This window comes from Heterocephalus glaber, unplaced genomic scaffold, assembly GCF_053883595.1.
Source record: "Heterocephalus glaber isolate CG9 unplaced genomic scaffold, H.glaber_assembly_v1.0 deba00001463, whole genome shotgun sequence".
Lineage (NCBI taxonomy): Eukaryota > Metazoa > Chordata > Mammalia > Rodentia > Bathyergidae > Heterocephalus > Heterocephalus glaber.
This window is the reverse complement of record NW_028258310.1, coordinates 17855930-17874937: the sequence shown is the minus strand read 5'-3', so window position 1 is coordinate 17874937 and position 19008 is coordinate 17855930. Positions and strand designations below refer to the sequence as shown.

The window sequence follows — 19008 nt, the reverse complement described above, 5'->3', positions numbered from 1 at the left end:
CAATTATGATTTCATTGCTTAAGAGAACCCACTTTCAAAAGAAAATTCAGAAACGGCACAATGGAAGACAGAGAAAAATCTCATGAGTAAATGAGTATGTAAGTATTAACTGAGTAGCTTGTACATCATATCCTATTAGTATCATTCTCAGTGGTTGAATGCTAATGAGCTTAACTGCCTTAAAGCTATATATTTTAAAATGTGATTAAAACATATAGTCTCATAAATTTGAATGGCTTATTATTAAAGGCCTTTCCCTGCGTCAGTATCACATGTCAGAGATGAATAGTGTTTCTAATTTGCTAGCCACTTGGGTCAAGTTTACTTTAAGCAGGAAGCATATTTATAGAAGTAATAGTAACAGAAATGGCCTCTTGGGAAAAGCTGTTTGTGAGGATTTAACATTTTTTTTGAAGTATGTTTTTGTGTGTTTTCTAAATGGGCATTTTATAGGCATTGGGCCAAAGCGCCTTACCACCACACTCCTTGATACAGGCCTGAAGACTGGGGATGCTGCCCAAGGCTGAGGGAGGCACCTAGGGTGTGTGTGTTTTCAATGAGGCAGAGGCAGGTGAGGGTCAGGGATTTAGCCACCTTTATTTGAATAATTTTAAGATCTGCTCCTTACAGGATGGTGGGGAAAAGCAGCAGCAGCAGCTGCAAGACCTGGGAGGCTGTTGGAAGCATAGAATATGCGCTCCAGCCAGGTCCGCAGGTGGTCTGTAAGCGCATCAGAGGGGGAAGCCCTACGCCAGGACCCTAAGACCTCTACTTCCTGGTGACTGAGCACAAGCGATGGTGTCGCTTTCTCTGTGCTTGCTTCTGAAGTCATCCCTTTTAGAGGACAGAATCCCCTCATCCCCTCTCTACTCCCACCATCTGGACCCAGATGAACTTCCCAACCTCCATGTCATTACTTTTATTAAGAAACCACTTCTGGTGCTCTTCCCGGACATCAGAGGCTTCCAGTGCTGCTCATAACCTTGGGACGGGCAGCAGCATGACGTTTAGACTGCTTTCCTGTGGCCAAGCCCCCCCCCCCCCCCGCCTGCAGTTGTTCTGTATTGGGACCCATCCTTCTAAGCTGTCCAGCAAAATGCAATCTCCCTTTTCATTTCAAACCCCTTCTGTGCTCGCTTTCTCTGTGCTTGTTTTGGTCATGGAACACCGCCTTCCTCTAACCTCACAGTCAGCTTCTCTGCTAATATTTGTGGAACACTGAAAGGGGAAAAGGCAGTCAGCCTAGATGTTTGGGGAACTCCAGTCAGGGTTAACTCATAGCAGGCTGTATTAGGGGTTACTAGCGACCCACTGGCAGACCTGTAACACTTCACTCACACTTCACTTGGCCCCGCCTTTGCATTGAGAGGCTCAGCCTGCAGCAGGTGCCCTGAAGCAACGGACACCCATACCCGGCCTGGGACCTGGCCAGTTGGCCCCTAGAGGCAATTTGGTCCTTCTGTCCCAACTGTGCCAGGGTAAAGGGCTCTGCGGAAAAAGTGAACTGGGCATTTAGAAGTGCTCTGCTTACAGATTCAGGCTCTGTGGGCTGGGAGTTAGCGCAGCCAATGGTCAAGGGAGCATTTTGGGGTCTACCAGGTGAGGATCCCTCAAGGCTCCTCTGGAGTGGTCAGCACCCAGAACAGATTTCTCTAATCAGAGGAGACTGGCAAGGGGAGGAACAAGATTGCTTTCTGGCCATAGTGAGTCCGAGGACCACGTTTGCAGCTTCCGTTCTTCTTGAGGCCAACAAACCAATTCTTCTCTGCATGCTTCTTGGATATGTAGGTGTTGTAATGGTTTTCCTCCAGCCTTTCCAGGAACAAGCATTCCTCGCTTGCTGTCTGCTAAAAGGATAAAACCAAAAGAGGGTACCACTGTTAGGGTGTAGCTTTAAATGGGGTTCCTTGCTCACTAGCTGTGTGACCTTGGGCACATTACTGATACTGTGTCTAAGTCTCTTCTTCAGGAGAATTAGAATAAGGAGGGAACCAATCTCGGGGTGGTCATGAGGACTTAGCAAGGGTACCCAGCACATAATGAGCCTTCAGCATTCATCTGCTGTTATTGTAAGCTCCCTTCCATCTTCTCTTGTCAGCACGGGAGAGCTCCTGCTGGGAGATCCTGTGAGCACCAAGCAGCCCCAAGGAGTTGCTGTGCACAGACACTGAAAACTGGTAAAGTCATACCTCCATGTAGTGGGGGTTTCCAACTTTGAACACGTACTTACATTCCCTTCCATCCTGGTGATTTCAGTAACAATAGCAGGGTTTTACCACAGCATTGATATGAACATGAATGCTGGTACAAAATTTGTCTTCCTTATAAAACATGCAGGAATTTAAAAATAACTATTTTTTGCTATTTATAAAAATCATTGTATTTTAAAGTCACAGCTTTGCTTAAGAAAGAAAAAGAAAAAACACACCAAAGCCCATCATCTATATATAGGCAACTGTATAACTCTAGTGTTGTGTGTGTGTGTGTGTGTGGCGCTGGGGACCAAACCCAGGGCTTAACACATTCGAGGCAAATACTCTATCACTGATCCAATACCCCAGCCTATTGTTAGCTTTTATCGGTAAGGAAGTACATGACAGGAAGTCTTCTGCTTCTTACTCATGTACTGGCTAGTGAAGTGACACTTGGTGAGCCACGTTAGGTCCTTTTGGAAGGAGATGGGATATAAATATAGTACTTAACTGGATGACTCTGCTCCCTCTAGAGGAACTCGGTCCGCACATTAGCATGGATGCACACAGCTGGGTGGAAGGAAGGACAGTATGGGTCACCTCTCCCCTGCAGGGAGGGGTCACCCTGTGACGCCCTTCCGTGGGTTTCCGGTCTGTGTTCTGTGACGGAGGTGAGAACGACCACACTGCCCACCTGACGTCTCTGTGAGCGTGGAGCAGTTGACACGCTCACAGTGGGTGAGTCACCGGCTGAGCCAGCAGGCAGTTCCACTTCAGCCTTGGCCAGGGTGTGTCAGCTCTGGCAGCATGCTGGAGGCGAGTGACTCGACTGCTGGTTGATGCCTATTGTTGTGGTTGTTCTGTGTTTTTTATATTTAGCATGCTTTCCCCCTGCTTACTTAGGTGGCATATACTCACTGTAGAAAATTTAGAAAGTACAAGAAGGCATTCATACACTGTAAAATCAACCACTTACCACCCTCAAAGATAACTATATTAATATTTTAGAATATACCCTTTCAAGCTTCTAAAAAAGACCCTTTCTACAGGATAGGTTGATACCTACAATTTGTTCAGAGCATGATGCAGAGCTTTGAGACACTTTAGAGCTGCTCTGTATCAATGAGAAAAAGATAATAATCCTTAGGCACAGTATACTAAGATCAGAGTCCAGGTGAAGCACCCTGATGGCCAGGGCCATGGAGGGAGAGGGGCTGCCTGGGGCCCAGCAGAAATGGGATTCAGCGAGTCTTCCTTAATAGTTTATATACGTAAAAGGTTATAATAAATATGCAAGTTGATTAAAGACGAAAAGCCATAAAACTGTAGTCTATTACCTAAGGCACATGAGGGTCAGGGATTCACACTCTCATGGTTTGTCTCGGTGGCACTGAAGTGCTCGTCATTCTGGGGGTGTGTTCTGAGTGTCATCTCACTAAACCCTCTGCAGCTCCACATGAGGTGGTCATTGTCTGTTACTGCGCCATTTTAGACGGGGCTCAGAGTGGGCAAGTAACTTGCCAGAGGGGCAGAAGTATGAGATTCAGTTTTGAGTCTGAGAACGAATGACTGCTTGATTGATTTTATTACCAACTGGAAGAACAGCCTTAAATAAAAACTCCCTGTGTAGCAGTAACTGCCTGCGTTCCAAACCCTTTCAAGCCTGTCCGCTTTGCTCTGTATTTCGGCAGACTGCACCGCACCGGAGAGGCTGCCTAGTGCTCTGAGGAGTCCATGTCCTGACCCCTAGCGGGCAGCGAGGGGGAGACACCTGCATTCACATCCTGCGCCTCCCCTGGGCCGCCTCCACTCTCACTTGGCCACAGGAGTCAGAGGAAGCCCCCAACCTACTGGCTGCCTTTTTGTAGACATCTTTATAAAAGGCAAGAAGGGGTTTGGACCGGATCATGAATTTCTGCCAAGCCCTGGTTATCAGCTGTGAGGATACAGAGAGGATCACTGCAATCCGGAAATAATTGCAAATCCCACACTTACTGGCTCCAGCTCTCGCTCCACTTAAAATTGAGCAGAGATACCAGGCAGAGCAAAATCAGATTGCCTGTGTTTTTCTTCTTTTCTCATAGAGACCAAACGTACAAAGCACTAACTCGGACAGGGCAGAAGCAGATGTGGAGGGGTTTGCTACTGAGGAAACCATTAGACCGTACTTCCTGAGATGGCTCATTCATTTTTACATCCACTTCAACACCTAAGATGCTACTTAGACACTGTAGGAGTCATTTGGCAAATGTTTGAATTTAGTTATTACATTTTCCATTCATTTAGGTGATCCTTCTAGAATAAAAGGGGCTATTTCCAGAATTTCATGCAAGACATGTAAATTATTAGAATCTAGGCTACTGCTTTCCTGATTTTTTTGAGATGCGGTTTTGCTATGTTACCCAAGCTGGGCTTGAACTTCTGATCTCAAGTGAGCTTCCCGCCTCAGCCTCCCCAGTAACCGGGACTGTAAGGAGTATGCCACCATACACAGTTTGGGCAGTTTTATACAAAGCCTTTAAACATACATCTATAGGATGTAGTAGGTACTCAAGAGACATATTTGGGATGAATTAGGGTATAAGGTGGTCTGAGATGAGTGCCTGACAAGTTATCAAAACATCAATCAGTATTCCCTGTCTGTATGATAATACATCTGAGTATTTTGAGAAACTACCACAAGAAACTCTTTTATGTTTGTGCCTAAAATAAGTCAGAGTAGAGGGCGGCAATCCTACTGCAAAAAATAACAAACAGAGGCTAATTGATGCTTTTTAGTTTGGATCACTTGGTGTAACACGATTTCTGGAAACCTCAGACCTTGGCCACATCTGGAGGAGCGTCAGCTTCTACTTACTGAGCCGTACAGAAGCCCGTCGGTGTCCATGGCCAAGTATTGGCCGGTCTCGGTGCTCTTTATATACACCTCCCCCACGCCTTCCGCACTGAGCTGCAGCTGAACTGGGATAAAAATAACACACGCAAAAGTAAATAAACACTGTGCTTTCGCCCATGGGGCCCAGCAGCCAGGACAGTTGGCCATGGAAAATTCTGCTCATTGATTTCATAGAGCCCCAAGGATGAGCGTCCAATGAATCAAAACACAAGAAATACAGCTCCTTTCTGCTTCCCCTCCAAGGAGAGCTGTCCCTGTGGATTATGTCCTCAAGAGGAGGAGTGACAGTGCCTGGCTTGCCCACCTGTGCACCCCATTTGTTACAGAATGACCCCAGATGACCCTGTAGGCACCTCTGCATTGCCCCCTCAAATAATCACAGGAGGAAATGACATTCACTTCCCTGGCTCTGTCTGTCACCCCAGTAATGTTGGGGTGCTTGTAGCGTGTAGCTGGCCAGCCTGAGTGTGTTGTTTCTGTTATCAACCTGCTACAGGGTCCCTTTTATGGCCTGCACCTTCAAGGTGGGGAGAGAGTCTTGCCAACAGATTTTTTTTTTTTAAACCCAAGATTGTTGTTTTTCCCGACAGAAGAGAGTTAGGAATAGTTGTCACCTATGAGATGCAGGTCACCCACAGTGAAGTTCAGTCAACCCTTCAACTCTGGGGCAGCCCAGCTGTGGTCCAGGCAGAGGGGAGTCCCCAGATTTGGATTAGAAGAGTGAAGCAGTTACCTGAAAACACAGTGGCAAAGAGTACTCGTTCTCAGCCAGGGGCCATTTTGTTCCACAGGGGACATTGGGCAATATCTGGCTGTCAACCGGAGGGGATGGAGGATGCCGCTGGCATCTAATGGGCAGAGGCCAAAGGATGTTGCCAAACATTCTACTGCGTACAGGGCAGCCGCTACAGCAAAGAATTATTTGGCCCCAAAAGTCAATGGTGCCCAGGTTGAGCAACCCTGAGACTGCAGGCAAGGCTGAGTTACCGTCTGCCACACAGTCCCCATCTGCATTGACTGAAACTCCCAAGAGGCCTTGACCATTGCTGGTTACCAAATTGGAATCCAGTATCCAACTGATAATTATTATTTTGCTCAGTCACCCCAGAGTACCTCTGAAGGGAGGTGCTCTGGTTGCATTTGGGAATTGGAATTACTTCTGCACTTTTCTAGACAATTTCCTTGGTCTCCAGACTGTCAAAACTATCATTCTGATTGGGTGAGAAATCTAGACCAGCAACCAATGACTGCTCAGTAAATTATTCTCTTGAGGATGAAGGGGCTTTTCTAGGGGTCAGCTATCAGAGCAAGGGACATGGAGGCTGGAACACAGGGCTTTTGTTGGCAGGTATAGACCGCTCATGGCTTCTTTCTTTGTTTTCATTTTAAAAATTTAATTTCTTTGAAAAAGAAATTCATTCATATGTTTCAACTTGGAGACAGTATCAGAGAAGTCAGTGGAAAGTCCCTCTTCAGCCCTCCCTGCCTCTCACCATGTAGCCAATGGAGTTTAGTGGCAGCAAAAGTCTTGACCCTTTGTGTCTGTGCTTGTGTGTGTGTGTACACGTGTGTGTGCATTCTCCTCTGGGGAGACAGACCCAAACAGGGAGCTCCTCTTGGGGACATTTTGTGTACATCCCTCTAGAGAGATTATATGCATGTGCTGCCAAATATATATTATACCCTTTATGATTTTCTACACTAATGATAATATACTATTCACACAGCTCTTCATCTTGCTTTTTTTGCTTAACTATGTCAGTACTGAAAAAGTTATGTCTGTTTTTTTATTTTGGCCAGTTGAATTGTGTTCCATTATGTGGCTTTATCATAGTCATTCAACCACCTCCTTATGAATATACCTATATTTTCTCATTTCCCTTCATTTTCTTCACCTTCTGATTCATCCCAAGGGAAATGCACAGTTTTACACACACTGAAGATGCACATCTCTATCCTCGGAAGTCTGCCACAGACTCCGGACTTCCTCCAGCTTCCCGTGGTAAGTGGAACTTATTGAATTCACAGGAAGGGAACTGGAAGCCACTGAGGTCCTTCCCCATGGGGCACCCTGTGCCTCTTTCGAGGCAGCTCTGAGAGCAGGGTCATGGAGAACAGGCTGAAGGAGGGGAGGACAGCTCATCCACCAGCCTCAAGTCCTACCAACTTGCTCTCTCAGTTCCCCTGCTCTGCCTCTTCACCCCCTTCAGACCGCCAAACTCTTTCCTGCTCAAGTCTTTGCACCTACTCAGCCCTCTGCCTGGCATCTGCTTCCTCTCCATATTCACAAGCCTGATTCTCCTCCTCCTGCTCTGGGGCTCAGTCTTAAACACTCCTCCTCAGAAGGCCTCTGCCATGTGCCTGATGCAGGGACCCAGACTGCTCTGCACACAGAGTCCTTCACTCGCACCCACCACCCCTCCCAGAGCCTCCCCAGGCCCACATCATTCTCTTTCTCAGGCCCTTGTTTCTTTCGTGGCCTTTAATGAACATTTATTTTATTGCTTAGGAGCCTGCTCATTTCTTTCTGCCTCCCCAGGAGAAGGGCACTCTGAAAGGAAGGGCAGGGATTTGTTTATCCTGTGCCTCCTTGGGTCCCCAGCCCTTCACACAGTGGGCCACAGTATCTATTTGTGGAATGAAGGTGTCAGGCTAATGTTGATGGAGATGATTTTGCCGGGCCGTCATCAGTAAGCTGCATGCTTTGGTTTGTGTCTCCAACGATGCACTGTGGAATGAAGTGAGATGGAGCTGGGGTGAAAGCTGTGAGGCAGGAGCTGGGCTTTGTCCTCAACCAGCTGGGTGGCTTGGCGAGGCTCCTTACCTCTCTGGGCCACAGCTTCCTTATGAGCACAGTGGTGTTTGGGTTCCTTCTCTATGAAGGTCCTTTCTAGGCGAATAGTCCTAGAAGCAAGAGGTCTAAGAATTCTAGAACATCAGTGCCACATACACTAGAATATTACTCCTTGATAAAAAGGAATGATGTACTGGTGCAGGCGATATCAGTGTCAAGTAAAAAAAAAAAAAAAAAAATCCAGTTCCAGAAGACTGCATACTCCATGACTCCATTTGCACAAAAAGTCCAGAATAAGCAAATCTCTAAGTACAGCAAGTAGATTATTAGTAGCCAGGACTTGGACAGGGGTGGGGACGGACGGGGGGAATCATGATAAAGGGCATAGGGTTTAATTTTGAAAATGTTCAAAATTGATGGCAGAGATGGCCGCACTAGTCTGTTAAAGAGTTGTAAGAAAAAACAGTGGATTATACAGTTTAAATGGGTAAATTATATGGTATGTGAATTCTATCTCAACAAAACTTTATTTTAAATGTCCTATATTTTCACTGGACTTCATGGTTTTCAGAGGCACTTCAGATATATTTTAAAATTCATTTCTCAGCATAATCTTGCATGTGTGAGACGAAGGGAAGAGGATAACCAAGTTTCTGCCTTGGTATAAATAGAGTAGAATTAAGGAGTGTGGGCTCTAGACTCAAACTACGTGAATTCCAGTTCTGGCTGTGCTGTGCATTATCTTTTCTTTTGGTACCGGGGATCGAACTTGGGACCTTGCGCTTGCGAGGCAGGCAGTGGAACCACTGAGCTAAATTTACCCCGGCCCTGTGCTGTGCATTAGCCGTGTGATCACTGGGCAGATTATCAACCCGTTTCGCTTCCTTACCTATAGCCGTGGTTTTTGTGAAGATTAAATGAGCTGGTGCACAGGAAGTGGACAGTATGATCGTTATTTGTTCTGTGCTTATGTGACCCCATGTGGTCCTCACAGCCTTCCCTGCTCCGAGCTACAGGGGAGGCGCTGAGGCTTGGTGGCAGCATATGTTATTTAAGGCTATACTCATAAGAAGGTGAAAAGTCATGAGCAGAACTGGGCTTGAGTGCTTCAGGCACCTTACCTTTTCCTCTCCTTCACACCTCTTAGGCTCCAGTTAGTGGTGGATGGTCCAAACCTGCTGGGGCCCCCTTCTGTCCAAGGTTAGACATGTCCAGGCTGGTGGGTGCCCTGCAGGGTCCCACTGGTAGCTTCCACTCTCATGGAGTGGAGTGAGACTAGAGCCTGGCACTCTTTCCACCTACCATCACCTACCATTTATCTGTGTAAGTATTTCATCAAATACACTATAGGTGCTACAGAGATCCCCAGGGTAGGTCTTTGTAGCTAATCAAGGGAGATTTTTAAAAGCTTTTCATGTCCTAGTTCCCTTCTGTTCTGTTGCCTTAGATGCTGCCCATCGTCTTGCCATGGGGCTAAGTGGAGCTGCCTCTGCCCTCTGTGGAGTCCTGTCATGGCCACGGAAAGGCCTCACACAGGTGACAAGGGCTGCGGGTCTGCCTCGAACATGACTGCAGCCCCCAGCCATGAGCCCCACCCAGGGTTGTTGGGCTGGGGAGAGTTCACCTTAAGAGTTTCTGTAAATATTATTTCTCCAGGATGTCCAAGTTTCATAGCTCATTTTCACTGGATTTCTTTCTGACTAAGTTTCCTAAACATATATCCTTTTGCAAGCAGCCCTGGCAGGAAGGAGCAGCACCCAGCCTGAGCTGCTCATGTCGCTGCCTAGGTGTCCAGCTCTCTAGGATGACCTCACTCCAGTTTTCCAGATATACATCCTCCTGCAGCTGCCACTGAGCAAGGAGAGAGCGTGAGAAGGGGGCCTCAGAAAGAGAGGGAGGGGAGGCCGTGGTGCATCGTGCCCTTCCCCTTGCAGCAGTCCAGTCCCGGCGTGGACAGCCATCCCATCTGCACACACTCGCCTGCCATGTGCCGGGGGCTGGGTGCAGTGCACAGGTGGTCCCTGCAGCCAGGGCTGACACATGATTAGGGAGACAGACACACCGACCTGTACATGGTAAAACAGCGTGTAACAAGGACCCCATTTGTTTTTGAGCAAATGCAGACGAAAGTGAAAAACCATAATATGCTGTCTCTTTTCCTCTGTTCTTTATAAAATTTTCCTTTTTTTCCCTCTTTCAAAGCAGAAAATGATATACAGTAAAAAAATATTATGGTTAGCCCCCTCTTGGAGCAAGGGGTGGAGTAGGAACCCAGGGCTTGCTCACTCAGAACACACCCCAAGTGCTGGGCACTTCGGCGCCACTGAGAATAACCATCAGTGTGTGAATCCCTGACCCTCACTGTGCCTTTGGTTATAGATTACAGTTTTATGGATTTTCTTTATCCAACTTTGATATTTATTCTATAAATATTCATATATAAAATACTAAGGAAGAATCACTGAATCCAATTTCTGCTGGGCCCCAGGCAGCCCCTCTCCCTCCATGGCCCTGGCCATCAGGGTGCTTCACCTGGACTCTGATCTTAGTATACTGTGCCTAAGGATTATTATCTGGTTAGCCCTTCTTGGAGCAAGGGTGGATGGAGCAGGAACCCAGGTCTTGCTCACTGTGAGCAGGAAGGGCAGTGGTTGCAGCACCCCAAGGATGAAGAGGCAAGTTCTTGCTGAAAAATGACACATCTTCATAGTTGGTAGGATACCTCTGTTTCCCCACTTCTGAAATGGGGACAGCAACTTTTGATTTAGCAGAGTAGAAAGCAGCTTTTAAAAAGCTACTTAGTGGTAGATACACATTTCCTCAAGAAATTCAGTTTGACAGTGCATTGTAAAAACACAGTGGAAGAGTGCTGGAACTGCTTGCCTGGCAGATTTGTGATCCTCAGTGTCCTGGATAGAATGGGTCCTGCTCTGTGTGCGCGTGTGCATGTGTGCATGAGTGCGTGCATGTGTGCATGAGTGCGTGCATGTATGCGTATGCGTGTGTACTGAAGATTGAACCTAGGGCCTCACTCATGATAAGCATGTGTTCTACTACTGAACTATATCCCCAGGCTATTTTTTAAAGGACTGCATTAGATGTGTTGGTTGGGAATGCTGTATTTATCAAAAAGAAATGTCAACCTGAAATATACAGAATCGTCTTTGCAGATGTCCTCCTACCTTGTCTCGTGTTCATTATTTAAACCCTGCATAGATCTCTGCATACCTAGGGGACCTACCCAAAGGGGGACACAGAGCTTTTGAGTGGATATCCCAACCCCGACCTGGGCACTTGCCTGTTGTCTGAGGAGCTGAGTCTGTTTTCTCCTCTGCTCTCAGGGGTTTCTTAGTGGTGGTTCACTAGGCTAAGACCCATGGTCCCTCACGTTTCCGGTGCAGAAGCCAGGAAAGGGAGTTTACGCCTGCTGAGTGAGGCGTGCGCTGCAGGGCACTCCGCCTGCCTGGGTCTAAGCCTAGCGTTTCTGGTCCTGCCCGAGGACCTGCTGAGGATGAGCTTAACACTGCATTCAGCCGGGCACAGGGGACCCAGTCAGGGCCGTGGAGGACGCGCCAGTTTATTCTGGGTTGCAGACTTCCCGTCCTTGGGTCCTTGGCTGTGTTTACCCACAGTGAGGTCAGCCTCATTCAGAACTGAGGAGGTTGTTTTATGTCCATGGCATTTATAATTAAAATGAAACCATAGCCAGGCTCCGCAAGACATTAAAGAAAGACAGAGAGGTAGAAAAAAATGGATTTGAGAAGGGAAAATTCTGGCGGTTGAACGGATGCATGTATTTAAAGACCGCTTAAAACCTGTAAAGATGTTTGTTCTTTTAAAGAGTGGAAAGGATGTCTGAAAACTTTTGGTTTGGTCCAGAGGCATATTCGTATTTTAAAATCTATCTACAAAAATCCCTCTGTATAATCAGATAAGGGGTGGGGGCCGAGGGACCAGGAGGTCTTCACGTCACGCATGTGACCAGGCTGGAACACCCATCCTGAGGACCTTCCTGCTGGGAAGCAGGAAGGTCCTCTGTGGCTTCTGTCAGCAGAGTGCAGCTTTGCTGCCTTGGTCTTCTGGAAAGCTGCTGGGATGCGGGGCCCAAGCTGATGGGAAGGCAGCGCCTTTACCATGAAGTGCCAAATCACATCAGCCCAGACAGTGGAAGTCTGGAGGCCCCAAAACAACAGGCAGGGAGGGAGGGATCTCACTAAGGTGAAGTCTGCCCTGGAAGCAGAGCTGCTGTGCAGGATTCTTTTAACTGGCAAACCCCCAGTGCCTTTAGGATGTGGCTGGATTTATAAATATTTGATTGGCACGCACTTTGCTCAGGAACATTTCCATCTGTGCTGTTAGCGGCACCAGTAATCCTCCTCTCCGCACAGCCTCTTTCGTGACTGGGGAGGAGACTGCAGGCCCGGGCAGCTCAGAGCTCACCATCGTCCTCCCATTACCGTGCCAGGCGTGGGTCCCACCAAGGGCTAAGGCGTGGCCCACTCGCCAGAGGAGACTCTCCAGTGCGAAAGCAGCACTGAATGTGGCAGCCCCTTGCCTTTGCCCGAGTGGCTTGCTCTGCCAGAGATAGGGCAGGTCTTGCCAGCCCAGGGCCTGGGCATGTCGCACCTCTTTGTTGGGCCTCAAGACTTCCATCTTAGAAGTCCCAGAGAAGCTGGGGTGAAAAGGCACCCTCAGTTCCGTAAGGAAGGATAGCATTCACTTAAGTTTAACAGACTCAAAACATCAAATGTTAGGTGAGGAAGGCCCAGGAAGGCCTCAAAATGATGACAATGGTGATGATAAATATAATTTTCCAAGCACTCACATGCCTTTAAATGTGCTAAATACTTTCACAGACCTCACATTTCAGATTCCTACTTTTGTAGGAGGTAGATACTGTTGTCATTGTTGTTTTTAAAATGAGGAAACTGAGGCATATAGAAGAGAAGTAACTCTACCATGGTGACACAAAAACTAGTGTCAGTGATGGGACCTATGTCTACATCTGTCTGACCCACACGACATGCTGTGTCACTCCAGTGTGTTTCTTTAGTTTGTGGGGTGAAACCTCCATCATGGTGCTGGTATCAGAGGTGGTGGTGGGGTACAGAAAGATCCTCAGTGTTGGGAACAGCTGAGGAGGTTGGCCATGCTGTCCCCATTAGAAGCTGGTCACTCCCTGTGAGCTGTAGTGTTCTCAGAGTGGTAGTAATTCATCACCTCATGGGGAAATGAAAGAGTCTAGCACAGTGCCTGGCAAGTATCAGTGCTCAATAGATATTGAATATATCACTGAATTTACCTCCAGGACAGTTCAGTCACTCATCAAATTAATGCTTGCTGGGCATTACTCCAAGAGATGTGCTGGACATACAAATTAGTGCCGGGTCTTAGGAGACAGAGTCCTCGTCCTGAGAGAGTTTAGTGGGTGACAGAACCAGAGAGTCATCACACAAGTACAAGTAGGAGTGAGAGATGCACTGTACTCGGGCCACTCCTCACATGTTGTGTCCGCAATGGAACTGGCCATCTTTCCTGGCACCTGTGCCTCCTCCACAACCCTCCCTCTCATGGTGACGCCTCTCCCTGTCTCTCAGAGCTAAAGTGGGAACCTTCTCACGAACTGCACACCGCGGGGTCAGAGTCAGCAGCTCTCGCTGTCTGGTTCACCTGGCTCTGGTGGGATAGAGGGGAACCCGTGCTGACAGGTGCCTGCAGCTGTGGTCTGAGGCAGGTTGAAGACAAATTCAAACCATGCTCTCCACAGGCAGGAAGCCCCACCAGGGGAGACTGTCCTCAGGTCTGCATTAGGGTGGCAGCAGGCGCGCATCCATGGGAGGGTGGGCTCTGCAGTAAGGCATCTGGAGCCTTACTTGCCTAAGGGTAGGAAGAAGACATATATTTGAAAACTTCCCCATTTTTCCCAAGGCAGATCAGCTAGTTCAGGACAGAGAAGCTGTGAAAGAATGATTTTTGTCTTCTAGAGTTCCAAGGCATACAATTCTGTCTTGTGACAATTTATAAAGATTAATTTAAATATCCAATTGGCTTTTAGGAATGGTCTTCCTGAAGGAAGTCTTGGAATGAGACTCTCTGCCTGTAACTACAACTCTATTCATGTTCAGAACAGTAGTCAAGGGATAGAAAGCATTCCCTTGCCAAACTATGTGGATCACGGTTAAGCGGAAGCACCCACTCTATTCCTGTCCAGGGCTGATTCTGCTTCCTAATAACCTCTCCAGTCAGAAGTGCCAATGCAGTACCACTATTGGGCAGAAGAGGGCAACAGATCCGCATTCAGGGAGTGTATTATGCCTGGGGTTTCCCGGAGGCTATCTCACCTGCAAGATCTTACTAGTTTTCAGACTTGTGATGTGCACAAAGCAAGGCTATCATTTCCATTCCACAGGTGAGGAAACAGTCTCTGAGATTAAAATTTTTCTCCAACCTTAGACAGCTGGAGATTCTGGAGATTAGAAGAGCCAGAAGGCCAGACCATTGGAGCTTTTGCAGAATACTTGATGCAAAATGGAGAGAATGTCCACAGTCCAGTTAGACGTGGTAGAGCAGGAATTTGAACTCAAGATTGCTGACTCTAAACTAGGGCTCCTGACTGCAGAGGGCACGTGGATTATCCAGTTCTGGCATTGGACAGATGTAGGGTGGATTTCTGCCCACTACCCCACTTACCCTGACTTCTGTCCCCTAGCCTTTGTTCTTAGTTCCGGAGTAAGCAAATAAAAGGCTGACATCCCAACCCTGAATGTTGGCCGAGAGGCCCAGAATCAAAGCCGGAATCAAGACCCTTGTCCTCCCTGGGAAGTGGTATTATAGAAGAGAGGAGACTAGGGAAGTTCCTTTAATATATACTCATTTCCAAATGCTGTATTGAATGTAGTGAAATCTTAATGATGATAACAGCAATATTAACCAATATATGCTGAGCTGTTACTCTGTGCCAGGCACTGTGACAAAAACTTTCACTATATTATCTCATTTAACTCTCCCAAGTAATATTGTTTTACAAATGGGAAAAGTAAGACAAGAAAGACTAAGGAACTTGCCCACTTGGCGCGTAATCCAGCATCACTGGGATGCCAGCACCCTACGCACACTCCCAGGGCTCACTGTGCTGCGCTCCGAAAGTTCCCGGCATTACACCCACAGCAGACCTCAGGGTTTGTCTCCATGTTATGTAGCCGGGATGCAGTCTGTCGTGTTAACGGTGGGATGACAATAACGGGAGCATATGACATTCAGAAATCCCAGCAGCTATAGCCTGTTTTTACCCTGGAATGCAAGTTTTCCCAGAAAGGCCCCTTAACCTCAAGAATAGGTCCCCATATCCCCCTTTCCTCTAGAGACTAGAGCACTCCCCAGTGATTCAGGAAAATTGATAAGCTTATTAGAAACATTTAAAACTCAGAGAAATTAAAGCTTGTCCCCCTGTGTTGTGTGGACAGATCACGTAAGTTGTATATCATGTCTAACACAATGGACTACAATCTAAGTCCATTTATTTACAGTAAACATCACTTACATTTAATGTACTAGAGTCATTTATATCTATCTATCTATCTCTTTGCTTATTCTCTTGCCTGTTTTTCGCTGAGTATAAAGTTGACAAGAGGCCCATTTAACAAAGAGTCCACACAAAGCCCCCAAACCCTAATCCTGCAGATGCAACCCTCAGCCTCAGTCTTTCCGCTCGTCTCTAGGGCTGAGTAGTGGGTAGGAAAGAAGGGACAATACCACCTGTTCTGAAAATGCCGGCATCCATTCCAGTTTCCTCTGCATCCGAGAGAAGAGGGTGGGCTGCAGTGAAGTGGTCACTGCGCTTAGAGCCTGTAACCTTTGGTGCATAGCTCAGGGCTAATTGAGACTGCCTGACACATAAACCATCCTATCAGGCCAGCATTGTGCATTCTATTTTAAAGTTATTCCCACGAAACCCTTCTTCTTGCCTGTGCCCTTCGAAGTTCTTGCATGGCTCCTGATTTTTACCCACACTTTCCTCCTGTTTTACACTTGAGATTGCTGCCCCTCTAAGCAGGGAGCAGGTCTCTGCAACAACTCATGTCTCAGTGGTAGTCGGGGAGTCTGAAACATTGCAGGAGGACTAGACACTGGGTATCAGACTCACCCCCAGTACCAGAAGTGCTGCGGCAGAAGGAAGAGGTGTTTATACTTAGCCAAGAAGGTTCTTTTCTTCGAGGTCACACCTCCATTTAGCAACATCCTCTGAGAGCTGGCTGCCAGGAAAGCTGAGGAGGGGTAGTCAGCCTTTGGCTCTCCGGCTTCCCCTCTTTGGCTTCAGCAGGGTCTGGAGAATGACTTTCCCCCTCCTGGTTACCGCAGCCCCATCTGCATGATGCCTTGCGGGAAAGCTGCATAATTTATGATGTGTAAAACTACGGTCATGGACTAGGATTTCACAAAGCAAGCCCAGCGGAAACATCACCTGGAGAAACTGTTAACTTAAAATCAAGCCCACATCTTTGTGCAGGATTTACCGTGCCTGCCCATCTGGCTCTCCCCATCATGGAGCAGGCAAACCCTTGGCCAGCCTTCAGGGCTGCATCTTTCATTAGTTACAGAAACTCAGGAAAACATCCGCAACTGCTGGCAGGCAGTAGTGTCAGGCTGCTGCGCATCCTTTTAAAAACTCGAAATAGGACACCATTCACTAAGCACCAGCTCACAACTCCCCGTTTTCCAAACCCAGGCCGATTGCTTTTATCTGTTGTTCCCACCTCTGAATGAATGCACCACTGAATGGAACCCCAGAGAAGCAGGTACCGGTACTGAATTACCCACCCTTGTCCTATCCTTGACTAAGAGAGACCCAGAAAGGTGAGGGGTGTAATACAGACGGCTGCTTACTGTGCTGGTCGCTTCTGTCCCTTGTCCCATCCACTTTGCCGTCTGGAAGGATCCTCAGGAAGTGGCCCCCGTTGCTGCAGTAGAGCAGTTTGGGCTTCTTGTAATTCCCTGGAGGCAGATTAAACTTCTCAGTCAGGGCTGTGAAGGTTGTGATTTCTCCTTCAGCCATGGCTCAGTAGCGGCTTATTGTGGCGCTTTCAGGACTGTAAAAAATTAAACAAACCTGTAGAATGTTCTGCCTGCAAAGGCTCAACAGACACTTTCAAGAAGGGTAGGACTGCTTCAGTGCACAGGGCTCCTGGTCAGCTCGTAACCACAGCCTGCCCAGGTGATGCCCAGAGCTGGGCCTGTGAGGTGGCTGGTGGTTAGAGAGGGAGGGTCCCTGGCAGGGGAGGGCTTTTCGGAGCATTCTATCTTCCCAATTGGACACTACTTTGGACCAAGCTGTGCATTTTTTAGAGCTTCAAATTTAATCACTTAGCCAAAGGGGCAAAAAAATCATGTTTCAGTCCCTCCTTCTGGTCTACACAAATCCTCAAATTAAACACTGAAGTTGCACTAAAATAACATCTGGGGTCAAACCACAGATGCTGGAAGGCTGGGTCTGAGGCCCTGGCCTCCACCCTCATACTGTTTGACTAGGTCCTGCCAGGCCCGGGCATAGCAGAGAGCACAGATGGCCTGGACCTTCGGGGACCAGGGAGCAAAGGACACGGGAGGGGCAGGGAAGAGTTGCTAGCTAAAAGAAACATTCTGGGTTTGCTGGAACCAGGGAGTAAGGCAGGGAAGGAGATTAATGGGGATTTTTAAACGCAAACACTGTCCCAGAGGATGTTTGATAAAGTGGATTATTACGAAGGGGATGCCTGGTTTCAGCTTTCCATGGGTCCGTTTTTGTACCTAGGTCATCTCCATCCTAATTATTTTCTAGTACAAGATGTAAGAAAGAAACTACCATGTTATATTTCATAATCCTCTAATGCTGTATACACTTACCATATACACATTTATGTTATTAGTGTAAAAATGCATCAATTGTTGCTCCAAAAGATTGAAAAACAAAGCCAATGAAGGTAAGAATTTTCTAGCATATATGTGTCCCATCACTTAGAAAAAGGAAGTGCTGGTGACTACAAAGAGTTTAAAATAAAGAGGCCAAACAGAGCAGGAACCTGCTGTAGGGGATTCACTTGTGAGTAGGTGCTAATTATATACATGGATTATCAAGTGGTCTTATCCTAACAGTGAGTGTCATCATCTTCAATATATGCTAGGCTATAAGTTCGTGCCTGTTAACCTCACCATGACCCTTTGATGCAGACTCTAATATTATTCCTGTTTTTCACAAAATGGAACCAAAACTTAGAGATATTAAATGACCTGTCCAAAGTCAACAGCTACAAATGGCAGAACCAAGCCTCAAAATGGGCCTGTGAATACAAAACCCTGGTTTGCCCTTAATCTCTAGGAAAAGGCAAAGTGATTTCCACTGACATGGAAGTATTGTTATCAGAAGTGGGGTTTTACCCATTGCTTGGCATGAACATCTGCCCCTGTAAACTCATCATTTAATTCATTTTTCACTTGGACTCAAATGTTGGCTATCTTCACTTGCTTTTGCCCCCTGTCAACCATGGATCAAAACTCCACACATTTCCCCCATTAGCACTGTAAACCCTGGGGGCCACCAGCCAGCTGCCTGCATCCCTGTCAGAATCATCCACCCCGCCCTGCAGCCGCCTCGTGGAGCTGCTTGCACTGAAAGCAGTTTCATCATAAATCAAGGCACCAACTTAGATCATTTGTCCTTGTGACATTGGAATTAAGGTTTGTGTTGAAAGCACTCATTAATTTTCTGCACTCCTGGCATTTTAATGTTTCTGGTACAAATCTCCCAACCTCCATACATGGGCCAGTCATTGACCTTAGTTTAAGCTACTGTTTGAGGTCCCTCCAAGGACCCCAAAGAAAATTTTGCATGCATCATACAAACAGTTTTTAAAGTCAGACCATCCCAAGTGGCACCTCCACAGGTGATGAAACTCATTCCAGTTTTTTTCACATAATTCAATAACAGACAAAATTTTATGTTGATTTTGCAGGGCAGACAGAGGGCTTACCTTGCATAGAACATATTTTCCTCCCCAAGTCTATCTATTCTAAGCCTTTCTCTTGCATCCCAAGCCTCTGAGTCTCTCTGTGCCCACCTCTGCCTCTCGCACTGTGTCTCCACCTAGACTCTC

At 47.1% G+C, this 19008-nt stretch overlaps 1 protein-coding gene across 12 annotated transcripts in view; it reads right to left on the bottom strand.

Moving 5' to 3' along the window:
* Positions 1-572: 572 nt before the first annotated feature.
* The window catches only part of Fgf1 (fibroblast growth factor 1), an 88213-nt gene continuing 69777 nt past the window's right edge, over positions 573-19008 (bottom strand). For 7 of the 12 annotated variants that reach the window (XM_087180470.1, XM_087180468.1, XM_087180469.1 and 4 more), the window contains 4 exons: positions 16766-16968; positions 5050-5153; positions 2704-2762; positions 573-1847 (listed from right to left, as the gene is read on the bottom strand). In XM_087180470.1, the coding sequence (XP_087036596.1) occupies positions 1631-1847; positions 2704-2762; positions 5050-5153; positions 16766-16934 (549 nt within the window). In that variant the 5' untranslated portion in view covers positions 16935-16968 and the 3' untranslated portion in view covers positions 573-1630. The remainder of the gene's footprint in view (positions 1848-2703; positions 2763-5049; positions 5154-16765; positions 16969-19008) is intronic. The other 5 variants (XM_087180474.1, XM_087180472.1, XM_087180473.1 and 2 more) reach the window with 2 other exon arrangements.